Raw genomic sequence first — 19322 nt, 5'->3', positions numbered from 1 at the left:
CTTCTACATTCAAGCTGTAATCATTATAACTGTATATGCAGCTAATACTATAACATTAGCAACAACAACAAAATCATTTAAAGAAGCACATCACTTTGTAGTACTGAAGAGAAAGATGTAGTTGAAAAATACTTTTTCTTAAAAAGTTTTTAACTTAAATATTTCTATTGCCTTGCTTCTTTTTAAATTGAAGACATTGATACGTTAATGGATTTAAGTTCAAAACACATAAGAATAATCCTATTATCTTACAGTGAAAGTTATTTATTTGTAAAGAAACATTATTTTTATTACATAGAAATTTATATAGACTGGGTATACATAAATTCTTAGTGCTGTTTAGCACTAAGAACTCCAGAAAAAGTTTGTGAGGAAACTGAAAACAATAAGATAAAATGTAAATCTTTAAATAGACATATTCAAGCTGAAGTTTGAAGAAGCAGTTAGAAATACTGGGCATGGGTGTGTAAGTCAGAGAGAAAGAGGAGGAAGAAGGTAGTAGAGGAAAAAAAGTAGAAACGAAATGAAGAATTCATTCTTAGATAAAAACAAGTTGGAAAAAGAGAAAGAAAAAAAAACTAAGACTATTTTGGTGATGAGAAGATGTGGAAAAATATGATACGCTGCTTCTGAGACATACCTTAAGAGCCTTAGGTAGTTTTCAAGTTGGTCTATAGCTGAATTAGCCAGGTGGGGATTTCAGAACTGAGCCTTGGAGGCTCCTCCCCTCCTGCCATCATGCTAGCTAAGTGGCAAGCCTTCACCCTTTCATCTCCAGCATTGGCCGCTTGCCAGGGTAACAGTGTGCACAGTTAATTCCCTGGATGCTGGAGAGATGCCTTCTGCAATGCAAATGGGGTAGGACTATCCACACTGCAACTTTCTAAATCTGATATCCAGAGATATTACATAAATACAGATGAAATTCCATTCTCAAAACATATTTAAATTTATAATGTCTGCATGATCAAGTGGAAATCCATGAACATATAAACACTAAAAAACTAACAGCCAATAGTTTACAGAATTTTTATTGTAAACAGAAGTCATTAATAGTCATTACAAATTGAATGAACTGAAATGCAAGTTAGCAATCTGAAACAAATTTTTATCTACTTAATTTTTTTTTTGTATGGCATGATTTCTAATCTTTGCCCCTCTTAACACTTCAGATGAGTAAAACTGTCAGCATTTCAATGGTCTCTTTGCTGTCAAGTTTAGCACCAAAACATTTTACTTCCTTAAAAAACACTCATTCAAAACTAGATAGAATTTCTATCTTTCATCATCAAAACTATCACACAAAATTTATTCATTTTTTCACAATGCCAAAAAATACAAATTAGTGTATTTTAAAATATTGCAGACTATATATAGGCAGTCCCTGCTTTGTGTTGTTTTGCATTTTTCCTATCTGCCCATTAGACAGTCTCTAAGAAATCATACATGTATTTATTTTTATTCCCCATGTCATGGTCATCCACCTCTAGAATACTGTCATTATTCAAACAAGCATGTATCTACATCCTTCTTAGGGTCCTCTATCATTCACCTCTCCCAAAGCTGCTGCTTGCCCTGTCAGTGCTTAATGGAATCAGGAAGAGGTAAATTTATCCCTTTATAGAAAAACACCATCTGGGGGTGCTATTGAGTTGCTGAAATTTTACTGTGAATCAAAATAGGTCACAGGTAAAATGGGTGGTTTGTTCTTGTTCTTCTTCCCAATAAATTTTCCAGGTCTACATTTCAGTGGAAAAGCAAAGACTACCTACAGAGTATCCTAAAATGCTATACCTGATAACAGTCAATTTTATAAAAACACCAAAATATCTTCTCATGTCAAAAGCACTTAATGGAAATGTATCAAAAACACAAGTATTTCTCAAAGAGAAGTAAAAATAGACTATATCATGAATTAGATTCAATAAATAATACTTTGTAATATAGTGTTCTGTGGTTTTAGTAAAAATATTTAAAGAAACTTTCAAAACAAATCTAAATAGACAAGTAATGAATGTACAATTTAAAAATATACTGAACATCTAAATGAAAATTTCAATGATTATTTTCTGAGAATCATTCAGACATTAAAAGATATCTAAAAGGTTTCAAATATCACTTTAACTAATAATACTCAGAGGTCAGAAATCTCTCACTTTTTTTTCACTTAAAAACTGCTCTCAGTATTATGTAGTAAATCAATCCTATTTCAGTAGAATTTATTGACTTCATAATCTTTAAGGTATATAGTTTTTCTGTAAAAGAGAACCATGACTATATTGAATACAATTTTTTGCATTGATTTTCTTATCTACACAAAGTGACCATGACAGAACATGGTTATATTTCATTGCAAATAGAACCTATGATATGTACCTACTGCCTATTCTATGGCAATCTACTTTGGGTTCCCTGTCCCTGATCCTGTGTGTGTCTTAAAATTACCAGAGAGTTCCTTTCATATGAAATACAGAATATGTTAAAAATCAACTGGTTTGAGGGTATAATTATAATGAGATAGTGATATTAGAAGATAAGTTCTTACACTCAAAAATTTTGTGTATTATCTCCTGCTTTTAGTTCCGTATCCTGACACATTAAAAAGGGTGACATTAGTGTGGTATGCTGTCGTAAAACCAGCAGGACTTGGCTAGGCCTACTGTCTCCCACTGCACTGAGCTGCCCTGAGGGCTAAGGGTGAGAATGTCCCTGTACCTCTGGAACCTATTCAGGTAATCCAGTGTGCCAATGACCTTTATTTGGAAAACTGGTAAGTCACAGGTAGGCCAATTACACCTCTATATAGAATAATATTTTGGAATTGGCTTAAGATAGTTAAAATCTGACAGTGATTTTTTTTATCTGATACGAGATTTATTTCTTTTAAATAGAGTAGTCTAACTGTTTTGTTTGATTTTATTACCTTAGGGAAGTTTCATTTAGTCCTTCATCTTTCTAGAGTTTTAAATAATTGAGAATTCAGTGCAGATAGTAAAAAGAGCATGATATTTGGAATCAATTACATCTAGGTTTGAATCACACCTGCATTCCAATCCCAACTCTGCTATTTACTATATCATCTTAGGCAAGTTTATTAATTTGTCTGATCCTCAGTTCCTAATGGGTAAAACTGGGATAATAACACCTATTCAGAGAGCCTCAGTGAGAACTAGAGATATTAAATATGCAATGCCTGGGAAATCTGAGACACTCAACAAATGACTTAAAAGCTATCATTACTTAAAAGTTAAAACTGAGCATGTGTCTGCTTTCTACCACACTGTGAACTCTCAATAATTATCATTATAGCAAATAAACATTCTATCACCGAGTGTTTTCTTCTTAGTGAAAGGCTAAGGAACCACAGTTTATTCTCTCACAAACATCAAGTTCTTTAATGACTTTACTGGCATGTGAGAATATGGCTCAAGGTTAATACACTAAAAATCCACCTCTTTTCTTTTAGAAACCAAAAAATAGAACATGAAACATCGATGGTATGCCTTTTAAACATCTCTAATGGGTCTATTCCCATTAGAAACTTATTACAGTGAATCTAAACAGTTGCGTCAGCCCTTTATCCTTTAGTCAAGGATAGTAGAATTTTTAAAAAACACTTTTTTAAAGATTAATTTTGATTTTATTAACTTCTTATAATGATTTTAGGGGACTGTCACTTGAAAAATCAGTGCAACTTAATAAAATGTATTAGAATTTAGACTCTCAAGAATATTTTAAATATGGAGACTACATAATAGATACAGTAGTGCTCTTCAGTTAAAATAATTACAAATTATCACAAACTCTGTAAAAACATGATTTGCATGCATACTTGGGCGGGGGGGGGGGCGGGGAAGGTCAAGTCAAGTCAAGATATAAACATACTGATGACCTCTGGGCTCTTCTAATGTGTGTTCCCGCAAGGGTTGTCTGAGATTTGGCAGCCCATGTTCTGTCCAGTTACTTGTACTTTGAAGAGAGTCCCATCAGCACACATGCAGAGCTTGTAGCGCACCCAGTCGCCCCCACCCAGCTGGTCCCCACTGGAGGAACTGGGTAATCGACTTGTGCTGACCATCACAGTTCCATTTAGGATGATGCTGTTTTCCTACAAAAAGGATAATAATACAATTTATTTACTTCCACATATGAGTATAGAACAAAGTTATTAAACAAAACTTGCCAGAATATTAACACGAAAAGAAGGCAGTTAGAGAGTAAAATCACGACTAAAACAATAATGGCAACATCAAAACCCAAAACAACCATCAAGATTCAACTAGTGACTTCTTAGTTTATTCAGTTGGACTGAATGTCAATAAACCTGCCATATAACTTTCTTTTTTTTAAATTTTTTATTGGTTGTTCAAAACATTACATAGTTCTTGATATATCATATTTCACACTGTGATTCAAGTGGGTTATGAACTCCCATTTTTACCCCTTATACAGATTGCAGTATAACTTTCAATTGTTAGTTAAAGTTACAACAAAACTCCTAAGTGTATAATAAAATTAATGTTGATTATGTCTCATTTTCACTTGTTAATTCCTAAGAGAATATTAACAAAGTTACTGACTGATAAGTTTGTGAAGATGAGAAGAAGAAGGCATTTTCTCTTACAGGCAATTAATTTTAATTAATGAAGATTGAATTAACTAGATTAAAACCATATAATTTAGAAAACCAGATACTCAAAACTGTCTGGAGATTTTTCCTCTTTAAGGCCATTGCTCCAGAAACACTTTTATAACATAGGCTCTTAAAACCCCAGTTTTAAGAGGAAACACTAAGCGTATCTCACTTCTTTCCTTTCTTCATTCTTTCTTTCATTCGTTCAATAAATAATTATTAAGTGCCCACTATGTACCAGGCACTATCCTAGGTGCTAGTGACACAGAAGTAAAAAAGTTCTCAGAAGGCTGCCATTTCAGGGAGGGGAGCAAACAATAAACAAATGAAGAGGTAAGACATATAGGGGAGCAGATGGGATAAATTCTGGGGAAACATAAAGCAGGGTAAGTAGAGAGAGTGAGCAGGTGGGGATCCTATTTTATAAAAGAGTCAGGAAAGGCCTCCCTGATAAGGTCACATTCCAACAGAAACTGGAAGAAGTGAGAAAGTTAAGTCAGGGAGGTAACTGGGGAAGGGAATTCCAAGCTGAGAAAACGGTACATGCAAAGGTAAAGATGTGCCTGGTGTTCTAGGGACAATAAGGTGGCCACTATGAATGGAGCACAGAGGCTGAGGAGACATAATCAGGAACCAGATGTGAAAGTCAAAGGAATGAATTCTAGATTTTATGTGAAATTAGACGGAAGCCATATAGAGGATTCCGAATGGGGAAGTGATGTGACTGATTTTCAACCAGAAAATCATTCTGGTTGAAAGGCAGAAAAATAACTACAGATGTGAAGAAAGTCACAAAAGGACCAGTTAGGAGGCTGTTCCAACAATTCAGGCAGGAAAATGATGGCAGTTCATACCATAGTGGTGATGATGGAGGTGATGAGAAGCAGCCAGCCTCTGTACATCTTCTGAAAGTAAAGCCAGAAGGCTTTGCTGATGGGTTATCATTTTACAGGACAGAACACTGAAAGAAATGTAGGACTGGTGAGGAAGTAGGATATCAAGATTTTAGACTTGTTAGATTTCAGGTGCTATTAGACATGGAAGTAGAGAAAGTAAGTAGGCATTTGTGTATATGAATGTTAGTTCAGAAGAAAGGCTAAGGCAGGAGTTCTAAATCATCTCGCAGAGGGTATTTACAAGATGAGATGACAGGAAGATGGTTAAAAAGCAATAGAAATGGCTAATGCACTATGTAGTGGTGTTACAGGCTGAATATCCCTTATCTGAAATGCTTGGAACAGAAGTGTTTCACATTTCACAGTGTTTTGGATTTTGGAATATTTTACTGGTCAAGTATTCCTAATCCAAATTTTTGGAATAGGAATGCTCAAGCTACATATTGAATAAATATAATTCTTAAGTGATTAGTTTTCAAATTTTGTTCCAATGCTGCCATCTTGTGGTCATTAATTTTACTTTCTTTAAATTACTTAGGCATTTTCAATAAATTCTAGAGTTCTATTACATAGTAGGGTGAATACAGTTAACAATATGTTGTATACTTAAAAATAGCTAGAAGAGAGGATTTTGAATATTCTTACCACAAAGAAACAATAAATGTTTGAGGTGATGGATATGCTAATTACTCTATTTTGATCATTACACATTGTATTTATCTACCAAAACATCACATTGTACCTCATAAATATGTACACAACATGTTAATTAAAAATGAAAAATAAGGGCTGGGAATGTAGCTCAGTGGAGAATGCTTACTTAGCATGTGTGTGAGACTCTGGGTTTGATTCCCAGTACCACAAAAAAGAAAAATTAAAATGAGAGGTGGGGGGGAGAGTGGAGGGGGAGAGAGAGGGGGGGAGAAAGTGAGGAAAAAGGGGATTTGAAAAGGTAGTTTGATAAAATTCTTATGAGTATAGCTTATATTCTTTAAAACTAACCATTGATATTAACTGAATTATAAAGCTAGTTATCTTTCTTTTTTTTTTTTTGGCTGCGAAGAAACTGGTATGTATACATATTTTCAAGTATTTCAACATTTAAACAATTTGTGTATGGTCTCTACAAATGGTTCACACCTCTTGCTTTTCTCTTCAGCTTTCTTAAGCACAAAACAACAGCCCAGCTGTGGCTGGTGCTCAATATCGCTCTCTTAGAGGAAGGGCTTCTTAGCATAATGCAAGTAAAACTACTCAATATTGTTAGGGTGTTTCTGGCAAGAATTACACTTTCTGCTTATCTTTATTATTTAGAAATGAAATTATGAGCTTTAGGGAAAAAATTTGTTTATGAAAGTGAAACAACTACCTCATTTTCTAAAGTTCATTATTCCTAAAAAATGTGCAATTCACTTTTTAAAAAGGGGGGGAGTAAATAAGTCTTTAGGCTTGAAGTCACTTTTATCATGCAATGCTTGGTAAGATAAATTTATTAGTTTTAATTAAGTAGTATATAGAAGTGCCCAAAGGCATTTGACCAAAATTATGAGCTGGTAAAAGTTTTTGAACTTATGGCTCCCTTATATGAAGTACGATATCTGCTAAAGTTCATATAAAATCTGTGAAACACAAAGAAATTTAATTTTCAGCAGCTGCAATAAGGCAAAAATCTTCTCCCTATATAATTAATAATAGATGTTTAAATAAAATACACTTGATACATTTGATAATTGTTTTTATCATGACACTGGATAAAAAACAGGAAAGGACATGAAGATTCTTTAAACAACAACTTTAGGGCATGTATACTTTGATCTTCCAGTTTGGGTTTTTCTTTTTTGCCTTTTAAACTAATACCAACAAAATTCAGAAAATACAAACTAACAGAAATAAACATAAAATTAAATTGTCTGTTTTCCTGTTACCCATAACTAAATATTATTGATATTTTGACATATTATTGTAAGTTTTTATAAACAGATATGTCCTAAAAAATAAAAATGAAATATTTCATAAATTGTTTTGTAACTTTCTTTTACTTCACAATCCATTTTGAAAATATTTTCATGATAAAAAAATACATCACTATTTTTAGTAACTGTATACTATTCTACACATGGATTTATGTATCCAAGAACCTAATAACTCTCTTAAAATTCTTAAGAAAATACTCACAGCCTTTAACTCCATATTACCACCCATGTGAAATTCAATGGTTTTTCCCATAATGAACACTCCTTCATTTCCACGCACAATAGCCTTTCCATCAACTTTTATATTTAAATCACTGGTAGCATTGCTGGTAATCTAAAAATTAAAAAAAAATACTGATAAGCTTTTCTAAATAATGTGAGACTAATTATCACAGATAAATGGGAATTTCAAACATGAGAGAGGATAGGAAATTTTTTACATCTGGAAACTGATAATAAAGAGAGGACTTGATATTGCTCACATAAACTAGATAATGAAAGATCTAGAACTAATCCTTTCCAATGTTCTGGAATACATTCTTTCATACCACTGTAAAGAAGTGAAACTAGGGTCTGGGGATGTGGCTCAAGTGGTACCGCGCTGGCCTAGCATGCATGAGACACTGGGTTTGATTCTCAGCATGACATAAAAATAAAATAAAGATATTGTGTCCACCTAAAACTAAAAAATAAATATTTAAACAAAAGAAGTGAAACTCTCCTCCCACTTTATAACTTTAGGCAATAATTGTCTCCCATTAGTAAAGTGAAGAAAATAAATCATACCCTTTCAGTAGATGCTTTTTGAACATTCAGACTTTTCACTCCACTTGGCAAATGAAACTCATGGGTTTCATAGTCTGTGCTGAATAAGATATGTTGAGTCCTCGGGTCAAAAAACTGCATTCCAATGTCACTTGTAATAGAAGTTTTGTTCTTTTCTACACTGAGCTTTGTTGTCCCTTGCTGAAAAACAATCTTCAGAAAAACACTCTATTGTGAATATATTTTCAAAGAATATTATAACCAAAATTCATGAAGAACATTATTCTAAAAAAATACTATGAAACACTATTTAACTAACTATAATAATAGACTAACTTCAAATGCTTTTAAATGCATGTGTTCTGTCTCTACTTCCTTGGGAGAAGAATTCTTTAAAATGAAAACTTAAATGTTTATTTGCTTATTTGGCTCTGCATAAATAAAGAGAGGAACATAGGGAACATGGCTCAAGGCCTAAGGTGGCTGGGATGAAAGTGAGAATACCTTCTTGAGGTTTCACTCAGTTAAAAGCCTATGTTAGAGCAACCACTTGGAATGGCCTGCTACTGAGCAGAGAGGCACACTCTCTTTCAGATTATCAGAAAATATGGGATATTCTAACCCAGGAAGGAGCTTTCTTAATGGCTTCATGTGGAGATTAGTAATCTACCCATTCTTACACTAATTATATCTATCAATGCTACCATTGAACAAAATCTAGAATATTAAGAAAGCATATAACCTTAATAGATTATAAAACCAACCCTATTGAGTACTAAATATTTACAAATATTGAATACATTTGCAAATATTAAATGAATATATTAATTTTCTCTAAAAGAAAATACTTCTTTCCTATAATCAACTCTAGGTTTTTTACAAAGACTTGTTCTCTAATCCCACATTCTCATTCACACCGCATTTCAATTAATGTCGTAACTTACAGGTTGGTTGTTGCCAGTGATGACCAAATTTTCATTTCGCCTTCCTCCAACTGTGCTCTTATAAAGAGGATGTATAACTCCCATGTCAGATACTTGCTTAAATCGAAGCAGACCACTTTCATGAAACTCCATGCTGTCACAGCCATTTGGTCCAATGCGAATCACAGCCCAAATAACAAGGGTTATCTGAAAAAAAGCACAAGCCCATTGTTAACAGGCATACACTTGACACACTTGGAAAATGAAAAGAAAAAAAATCATTGCCAAAATATTAAAAAGAGTTACTAAAATATTTAATCAGTAAGATGAATATATTGATTTTCCACTTATAAACAAAACCAATTTTATTCTTATCATGGCATTACATGCAGAAGACCAAGGAAAGGTTTATAATTTCTTCTACCTTTCCAGGTCTCATTCCACAGGCTCATCACTTTCAACAATTTTAGCTGTGGGCTTTATCTCCTTGTTTTTAAATAACATTTGAAATAATATATATGTATACTATTATTCTACATTTATCAATTTTAGGTTTTATCTAATAATTTCTTATTTTAGCAGATGAGAAGTCTAGCTTATTTCTACCTCTTTTCTCTGCCAATTCCAACCTCAAGTTTCAGATGAATCTATTTTCAGTATTATGACCATGTAAACACTGTTCATTGCTAAAGCAAATATGATATTATGATGGCAGTTCTTTTCTTGTACTTTGTATAATACTTCTTTAATTTGCTTAGCTTCTTTGAAAATATAACTATCTCAAACCTTTCAACATTTCTATTCTCCAACATTCCAAATCTCTCCATGAATATTGCCATAGTCTGGCTGGGCACAAATCACGAGCCACTCAAGCAGGAACAAACTTTATTTCCCAACTCCCGCCAACGCCACGCAGGCGGCCTTCTCCCTGACACACCACACACCAACCGGAAATCCCTCCTCTGGAAATCCCTCCTCTGGCACCTCCCCAACCAACACGAACTCCCCAGGAATGAGAACTCCAAAGTAGCAGGCCTAGGGGGACACATAACCATCGTCATCTCAATGGCTTGCTGGCGTCACCTGTCACCTCTCAACCATTGTCATCTGTCATCTCTCTACCATTCCGTTCTGGCAAAAAACACCATGACTGGGCTGTGGCCCTCAACAGAATGTTCTGTCTAAACTCCTCAGATAATATATTCATTTTTCTCTCTCAGAAAATCCTTCTAGAACCCCTGTTTTCCTGCTCTAGTCTGGATTTCCTGCTCCAATCTCTGGCCTCTTGCACAGCTATAACCCTGTACTTTTCGTTTTCTTTCATGCAAGAATTTCCTTTTGTCTTTCTCCTGTGCAAGAAAGATACCCAGTTTCCTTATCTCCAACTTTCTTTAGTGCTAGTGGTTTTCTCAGAAACAGAGTAGAAGCAAAATTTTCTGAATAATGTGCATGGCAAGAATGTTGCATTTGACTGACACTCTGGCTAGGTATGCATTTTTAGATTTTAAACGATGTTCTTTCTGAACTTTGAAAGCTATTGCTTTATTGCCTTCCAGTTTCCATTGCTAGTTTTAAAAAATATTTTTGTTGGTACTGGAACACTCTACCACTGAGCTACATTCCCATCCTTTTTTATTTTGAGACAGGGTCTTGATAAATTGCCCAGGCTGGTCTTGAATTTGCAATCCTCCTGCCTCATCCACCTTCTTGAGTCACTGGGATTACAGGGTGCACCACCATGCCTAGCTCTCTTCTGTTTTTGAGAGGTCCAATGACACTCTGACTTACTGTTTATATAAGAGTGAGTCATTTTTTTTCCTGGAAAAATTTTAGGAAGATTTTAAGGTCTTTATTTATGATTTTTTTTAACATTTCATAGTAAGAGCCTGGATTTCATTTTTTTCCTTGATGCATTATTCCAGAGCTAGAATGGTAGCTTAGCTTTTAATCTCTTCTAGAAATTTTTCTTATGATAACTTTCCAATGTTTTTCTGTTTTTGCTTCTGAATCTCCTATTAATAGAAAACTCCCAGACTGATTCTTCATTTTTGTTGAACATTCTGGAAGAGCTACTTTCCTTTGTTTTCCAAAATCTATTCATCCATCTGTGTGTATATCTTTATGAGTTCTTCCTATTCTTCATTTTATATGGTATGCGATTCTTGTCTCATAGACTCAATATCCTTAATATTTTCTGTCAATCATTGCATTTTCTTTATCTTCCTAAATTTGAGTTTATACTTCCCCAGGACTTGGGTATTTTGTCCTTTTCATTTCTCAATTCCTGGAGCTTTCTTCAAAAATCTATTGATCTCTGGCTCAGTGTTCATACTTAACAGTGATTTTTGAGAAAAAGATCATAGGAAATTCTCTGTGTGGGGTGGGGCTTGTGACTTATTGGCTTCATGATAGTGAGAGTCGATGTTTTTTTCACTGGGACCTGCCAAAAGTCACTATTGTCACATCTTTTGTTTAGGTGCTTCAGTTACCTATGGAGGGCTCCTTGGCCTCTTGCCTGATGCCAGGGAGCTGGAGGAAGAGGAGAAGGGAGCGCAGGAAAGGCAGCCTCCGTGCACTGCTTTCAGGTTGGAAACCCACCTTCTTACAACAGGCTTAAGCACAAAGATCCCAGTCTGGCCCAAGGTGTCTAGACACCTGCTAGTTTGGGATGGTGTACAGAGGGGAGGCTGCCTAACTGCTGGCTGAGACAGAGGGAGGCCTAGGCATCTGACTATTATAGATTTTTTTTCAAACAAGTTCTATTTCAGGTCCTGTCTTGATTATGCTTTTCAAAGTACTTGTATTTCCAACTCCTGAGGCTTTGCAGGGTTTAGCAAGGCACTTCACTAACACACCCTGCAACCCCTCCCAACAAACAGGCAACCAATCTCTTCTCACTGACAAGTGTTTGGCATCCCTTCTCCTACTTTTTTGTCTTTATATATTGTGGGTCTGGGATTTCAGTTGTCTTTCACCCTCTTCAAAGATATTTCGACATTGTCACTTTGGGATAAATTTTTTTTGGAAGAGGACAGAAATGTCTTTGTTCTGCCATTTTAACCAGAAATCTTCAATAATGCAAAGTTATAAGATAAAAATAAATTTAGAATATGTGCTCCTAGTAAAGCTATTTATGGTACCTACTATAAAATGTATAATGTTAGCTCTTGCTGACTTTAGTTAATAATTAGACACAAATGTTTTGAATGTACATAAAATAAAAAGGCTGGCTTGAAAGCATTAGAAGTAATAATAACATAAATTCACTTTTGAAGTGCTGCAGATCATGTTATGAGCGGTCTTATGTATACCATTAATCACTCTCTGAAAATAAAAATATCAACCTAAATGCATTCCAGGTTTCAAAATTAACCATCAGAGTCATGAACTCAGACTAATAAGCCCTTTCTTTAAAAAAGTAAATATCTTTGGAAAAGGTGGCTATAGGTCCTCAGCACCATAGTATGAATCAACCTACCAGATCCTTTCATTCTTTTTGGTACCAGGGACTGAACCCAGGGGTGCCTAATCACTGAGCACAGGGTCTTGCTAAATTGCTTAGCACCTCGCTAAATTGCTGAGGCTGTCTCTGAACTCACAATCCTCCTGCCTCAGCCTCCTGAGCTTCTGGGATTATAGGCATGCACCACCACACCCAGCAGATCCTTTCATTCTTGACAATAGGGACTTGGGACTACAAAACCCAAATCTTTACTGCCATTAACCAATAAAAATAAAAAATAAGAAGAAATTGCATATGGTGTTAATAACAATAATAATCATAATTTTTAAAAAGGTTTATAATTTTAAAATCCAGTTGAAGAGGCATTACTAATTGCAGAAAATGTTGAATGAAAAGACAGGAATCTATTTTTTAGGAGAGGCAAAGACAACAAAATCATGGCAAAGTTCTCCTCTATTGAGTTGACTCTATCCTAATTAAAAGTTAAGTCCTTTAAAGGGAAGAATCTGTCAAACTTTTTTTCTAAAAAGAGAACTCTGCCATGATTTTATTGTCTTTGCCTCTCCTAAAACAATAGATTCCTGTCTTTTCATTCAACTTTTCCTGCAATTATTGTTGCCTCCTCAGCTTACTAGGTTTTTTATACATGTTCACTAAAGCCTATATGAGATAAAACACGTATAGAAAAGCAGAAAGTAAGACAGCCACCCCCCCCAACAAGTGACAGGAACTAAGTTCAGAATATTACCATAAAGTAAGATGAAAATTTCCCCCTGGTGATTAAAAGAGAATATTCTGTATCATATACTTACAATTAAATTGATGACAGCCAGAATAAACAAGAGGATAATCACACAGATGGCTAAATTGCCCTTTCTCCCTCTCAATCCTGTTTTATGGAGCCGATCTTCATCAATTGGAATATATCCTGCTTTAAAGTTACTATTGTGTTCTTTATTAACATTCCTTCTCTCCACAGCCTTCTCACGCATGGACTTCTTTACAGGACCATTGGAACTTTGCTAAAAACAAAATACAGCACAATGGAACAATTGTAACACACTTTTTTGATACATTTATTAGGGGCAAATTCATAACTAAAGGAAGCTAAACTAGGGCTGGAGTTGTGGCTTAGTGGTAGAACACCTGCTTGGCATGTGTGAGGCCCTGGGTTCAATCCTCAGCACTGCATACAAATAAATAAATAAAAGATCCATTGACAACTAAAAAATATTTTTAAAAAAGCTAAACTAGTTGCTGATATATTTTCCACTACAACCCTGCAAGTCATGGCGTTGCAGGCTCCAAATAAGGATATTACTATACTTAGACGCACTGCATAGCAGAAACTTCAGTGTGACTATTGAATAACATATTTTCCCTCTTTGCTTTCAACAGTCTTATTGTCAATAAGGTGTACACCTCACTTCTTGTTGGAGTTGACAAACATATCTTAGGGTGGATAATTTATTTTTATTAATGTTTTATTAACATGTTTAATTTTTTCATATACATATTTTCAAAAGAATTTGGTACTTGATATAATTTGCTCCTTAAAACTCCATTGACTAAAGCTAATATTATAATAGATCAGCAGACTGGGCAGTTCTTTGAGTGTGTATATGTAAGTGTGTGTGTGTGTGTGTGTGTGTGTTGGCTGCGATGGGGTCAAGTGAACCCCTCCAGGGTCTGGAATGCCAGGTATATTTTCAAAATAATGTTAAGATATCATTTCCTTTTCACTTTCCTGTCTTGAATGGACAATGGGTACATGATCATATGTGATAACATTATTACTCTTAGAGAAAATGCAATGTTTGGACATTCTTGTGTTTTCAAATTTTTTCCAGTTTTGATTTCTAATCAGGTAAATATCAATGAATGTAACCTATATAAACAAAAGCTCTTTAAGATCTCAGTAGTTTTTAAGAGAGTAAAGATAGAAGATCAAAAAAACTTGAGAACCATTAAACTAGACTATGGTTGAATGACATATTAGGCAATAATCCTATTTAACACAGGCATGAAAGGAATGGTAGAAATGGATACTGCTCAACTTATATAATTTTTAGAGCTATGAGAAAACTCACTTATTGAATAGATATGTATTAAGAATTTTATGCTTGAACATTAATACCATACATAGGGACACAAGACATATAGGCCAGCATCCTTATTCTGTATGTATTACAGTCCTATGCCAGAAATAGTTAACAATGCAATAAAGCACTCTGTATATTCAGGTGCCAAACCAAGTGCATAGCAATACATGCTGCAGGCTTCAAATGGGAGAGAATCAGGAAGAGCTATAGTTTCTAGGGAAAGGGGGAGGAGTAGGTGGGTCAGATATAACACTCAAATACTTCCTTTTTTCCCCATTTTTTATGAGCCTTTGATCAGCCTGCTACCTCTGCTACCACATTAATATTCCAGTTGCCCTTTCACTCTTTCTTGCCAGATGGCCTTACCTTTTTCATTCCCTGAAACGTGATCATGATCGAAAATCACTGATGACCTCAGGCTCCACAGAACAAAGACTAGAATCTGTACTCTGCTATCCAACAACTTCCTCAGCCTGGCCCTACTTGTCTAAAACTTTTATTCTCCCAGCATTGCTAGATCTGGCATAGATCAGGAATGATAAGGAAGGCTCTGCAGAAGGTAAAATAATCTACTAAAAAAAGATTTTATAACAAAACAGATGTAAATATAGTTGTGTAGGTTGGGTACTGCATGAGGTTGCAACACCTAAGAGGGGCATGACCTGCAAACATTTTAGAATTGAATATGCATTTAGATTGTTTTTGTAGTTGCAGGAGTAAAATGCCATTGTGAGAGTGCTTTCTTCTATTTTATACAGAACAGTAGGGGCTTGTGATAGCTTAATAGATGGGCAACTTAAAGGTCTCAGGCAGAGTATGAATATAGGTCCATAGATAAGAGAGAAAGGGCAAAATGCAGTCTTTGCAAATTCATCTACATTATTATCTTCAATTTGATGCATTTCACATTTACTGACTATTTACCATGTGGTGTCAGTTACTCCAAACTGGTAAACAAGATATCCTTCAAAGAGTTTACTTATAGGACAATAGGGTAGACAGACAAGGTCACTAACAATTACAGTACAACATGGTAAGTGTCATACCATAGCAGTGAAAGCAATACCAAAAGGGCACAGAAGAGGACTGCAAACCTTCTTAGGGGGTGGAGGCTACAGTAAGTTGAATTCTGAAGGATGGTCAGGATTTAGTACATCAAAAGAGCAGGGAGAGGCATTCTAGGCATAGGGAACAACTTTGAGATTTAGAGTTCAAGTCATCTCTGAGTCAAGGAACTTTGGTAACTTTATGAGAATGGAGAGGATAGGTATAGTAGTGAATCAAAAGAGGAAGTAAGGGATGTGGTGGCAGGAGGCAGTAAATGACACTAAGTACCAATGCAAGAATGAAATTTTTGCAAAAGACAGTGAACTACTGAAGATTTAAAAATTATGAGTGATACAACTCAGATTTACATCAAGCAAAATCATGACAAAAGAGGTGAACTGAATAGAACAGCAGGTTCCTCTAATAGTGCAAGAGAGAGCCTGACTGAACCATGGCTTTGGAGATGAAAAGAAGACTGGGGAGAAGATTTAACAGGTAGAACTATCAGGACTAAGTGATTTCTTGGATGTGAGCGTGATACAGAGGGGTCTAAGATGGCTCACAAGGAAGATTAGGAGGGATCACAATACCTAGCTTATGTGTAAAGGAAGAATAGAACATCAAGAATCTCAAGAGAATCAGAGGGTATGACAGATGGCAAAAGAATAATCTAAAACAGAAGCTGTTTAATCAGGAGGAAAGTCATGAGAGCCAAGGAACAGCTTTAATCTCAACAGTCCCAAACTTCTTTACATTTCACTCATTCCTTTACATTAACTATCACTAAACTAGCAGCTTGACTAGAGTTTTAAGCTGATTTTTCTTCATTTATTTGGCAGTTTGACTTTAATCTCCTTGAAGGAAGACTTCACATTTTCCTATTTTTTTCAGTCCCTTAGAATGAGACTTCCAGACATATAACTAATAGGTCCCTAAAAAGTTAATCACCTTCGAAAAACTTTCCAAAGGTCAAAAAGAATGTTTGCAACTTGGTTCATTTATTTTTGCAACGATGTTGAAGAATGACACTTTCTTAGGATAAACTAAAAAGTTATTTTAAAGGGAAACAAGAATTAAGAAGTGACTGAAAATTATGGCTCTAGCAACCATCCATATATACATGTAGGTACACATATATGCATGTATATGTATGCATGAATATAGGCTCTGAAACTAGTCTAAGTTACAAATCTACAATGCAGATCAGGAAATACTTGATAATGCATTCCTAAAAGTGATTTTAAACCCACTGGACAGGAACGGTTTTATACTGGCGACTAAATCTCCAAAAACCAAAGTGGGAGGGGAAATCTGGCACGTCTGCATATCAGGGTTGGCAGAAACAAGATGTGGCCACAATCTGACACTAGGCAACAGCTGACCATTTCTTGGCTGGTGTCTGGGGAGCCTCTCGGCAGGGACTGAGGTTATTTTTATCCGCATCTTTGCTGGCTGCCAAGCGGGGCACGTCCCGGAGTAGGCTCCAGACTGGCACGGTGGCCTCCCGATCCCTGAGGACAGTGTCCCCTTCTCACCGCCGACGATGGATAGCCAAGCCAAGCTAGGCCGAGGGCCGCGGCAGGCTCCCCCTTCCCGGCGAGGGAGCTCCTGCTCGGGGTCGCGCCTCGCCTTTGCCAGCATCCCGGTGGCGGACAGCTCCTCCCGCCCCGCCCCGCGGAGTCCACTCCCCGCTGGCCCTCGCGCCCCGCCGGCCACCCTTCCGGTGGCCTACCGGCAGGATCCCGCCTCGCTCGCTCCTCTAGCCCCAGCCGCAGCGGGGTTCACAGACCTGCTCGGCCCCCGCCGCTGTAGCCGCTGCCGCCATCTTCCCGCGCTCTCCGCTGCCGCTGCCGCCGCCGCCGCCGCCTCCGCGCTCCCGGCCCGGCCTCGCCCGCCGCGCCCGCGCCTGCGCACTGGAGGCGGGCGCCGCTCACACCCCCGCCCCACCCCTCCCCGCCCCGCCGCGCCCCGGAGCTTCGTTCCCGGGATGTTGAGCTGCGGCTGCGGCGAGTTTTCCCGCGCTGAGTCAGGAAAGGGTCTAACTGGGACCCCAGGCAACCCCCAGCCGCCCCTAGATTCTCCCCGAAAGGGAGCCACCCAAATACAGAACTCGCCTCTCCCCTTCCACTCCACTCCCCTTGGCGAAGGGCTGCTGCCCTCCCGAGCTGTGACGTCCTCCAGGCCAGCGTCTCCCTGGCTAGGGTGGGAAGGGGTGACAGCCTGCGTACTCTTGGGCGAGGATGCGATGTGACAAGGTGGACAGAAATTGAGTTGCCAGTAGGTGGTTAAAATCTTGGAAACTGTCTCCAGGGACGACACTGAGTCGCTTCAGGGCTGCTTCTAAACTTTGGAGGACCTATGAAATCTGAAGCTTTTTTTCCCTAGGGTATTGGGGGTGGTTTTCCCTCATCATGTCGGAAATAGTGTTGAAGATTTATGTCCTTGGAAAACCTAGTTTAACATTTATTGCACACCAGGAAGCCACCCATAGGTACAAGTAACTTGAGTACATATGCATTGTTCTTTGTCTTTGATATTACCCAACAATCCTTTCATCGAAAAAGAAAAACGTAATGAAGAGTAGCAACCAAGGTGCAAGAACTGTTTCTCACACCGGCAATTACTTTTAGAAAGCATCCTGGGACCCAGGGCTGACTCTCAGCAGAAAGCTTCCTTTCTCCAGGAACTAAGTCAGTTTTGCTTTTTGATGGCTGGAATGGTTATTTCACCGCTGTAATTTATATTAGAGGATTAATGTGAAGTTTAAATTAGATAATTCAATGTAGTAAATGCTTCCTAATCTTTCCCCCTACTATTCTCTGCTTTTATGTATGGTCTGTATCTGACTGCTGGTCATCAATATCGACATATCTTCTTTCTCAAATGCTAGAAATTATCTGACTCACATCTGAAGGCTTGATCTTGCCTCAGACCCTAGGAAAAACTTGCTATTATAATCAGGAAGACTAAAATATATATATATATATATATATATATATATATATATATATATATATATATATATATATAGAGAGAGAGAGAGAGAGAGAGAGAGAGAGAGAGAGAGAGAGAGAGAGAGAGACTTTGGGAGGCAACACTAAATCTCTGTTAATAGCCTGGCTCTGTTTTCATTCATAAATTTGGATAACTGGGCTTTTGATTGTTCCTGAGTTTCTGTTTCTGAATCTGGAAAGGTATCCCTTAATTCGTATGCATTGCTTCTTTTTCCTCTATTTGTAAAGTCCTTCTCCTTTCTCTGGATGACATACTCTTTATTTACCCTCAAGGACCATCCAAATGTCTCATTCTCTTCAAACCCTTCCAAGGCTCTCAAGGGTTGTTTTAGGAGTTCTCTTAACTCTATTCTTACCCTTGTGTAATACTTCAGATTGCATCGTATGTCTATGTCTCATCCTTTTATCTCCAATGCCTGCTACAGTATGAAGCTTATTACATTTATTCAAAATATGCCTAATATTCCAGTTTTAAGACTAGAAAGTGTTGCCTTGATTTTGCCAAG

The 19322-nt window shown here is 36.8% G+C and overlaps 1 protein-coding gene across 1 annotated transcript; it reads right to left on the bottom strand.

Moving 5' to 3' along the window:
* Window positions 1–296: 296 nt before the first annotated feature.
* Sgcb (sarcoglycan beta) lies at window positions 297–17693 on the bottom strand. Its single transcript, XM_026385694.2, has 6 exons — window positions 17592–17693; window positions 13466–13675; window positions 9212–9397; window positions 8289–8480; window positions 7705–7836; window positions 297–4108 (listed from the first exon to the last, which is right to left on the bottom strand). Exons 1-6 carry the CDS (start codon window positions 17625–17627, stop codon window positions 3905–3907), a joined length of 960 nt encoding a protein of 319 aa, XP_026241479.1. The 5' UTR covers window positions 17628–17693; the 3' UTR covers window positions 297–3904.
* Between the last annotated feature and the right edge of the window lie 1629 nt (window positions 17694–19322).

This window comes from Urocitellus parryii, chromosome 10 (assembly GCF_045843805.1).
Source record: "Urocitellus parryii isolate mUroPar1 chromosome 10, mUroPar1.hap1, whole genome shotgun sequence".
In the NCBI taxonomy this organism is placed as follows: Eukaryota; Metazoa; Chordata; class Mammalia; order Rodentia; family Sciuridae; genus Urocitellus; species Urocitellus parryii.
Note: the sequence above shows the minus strand (reverse complement) of the source record. Positions and strands in the feature narration are given on the sequence as shown.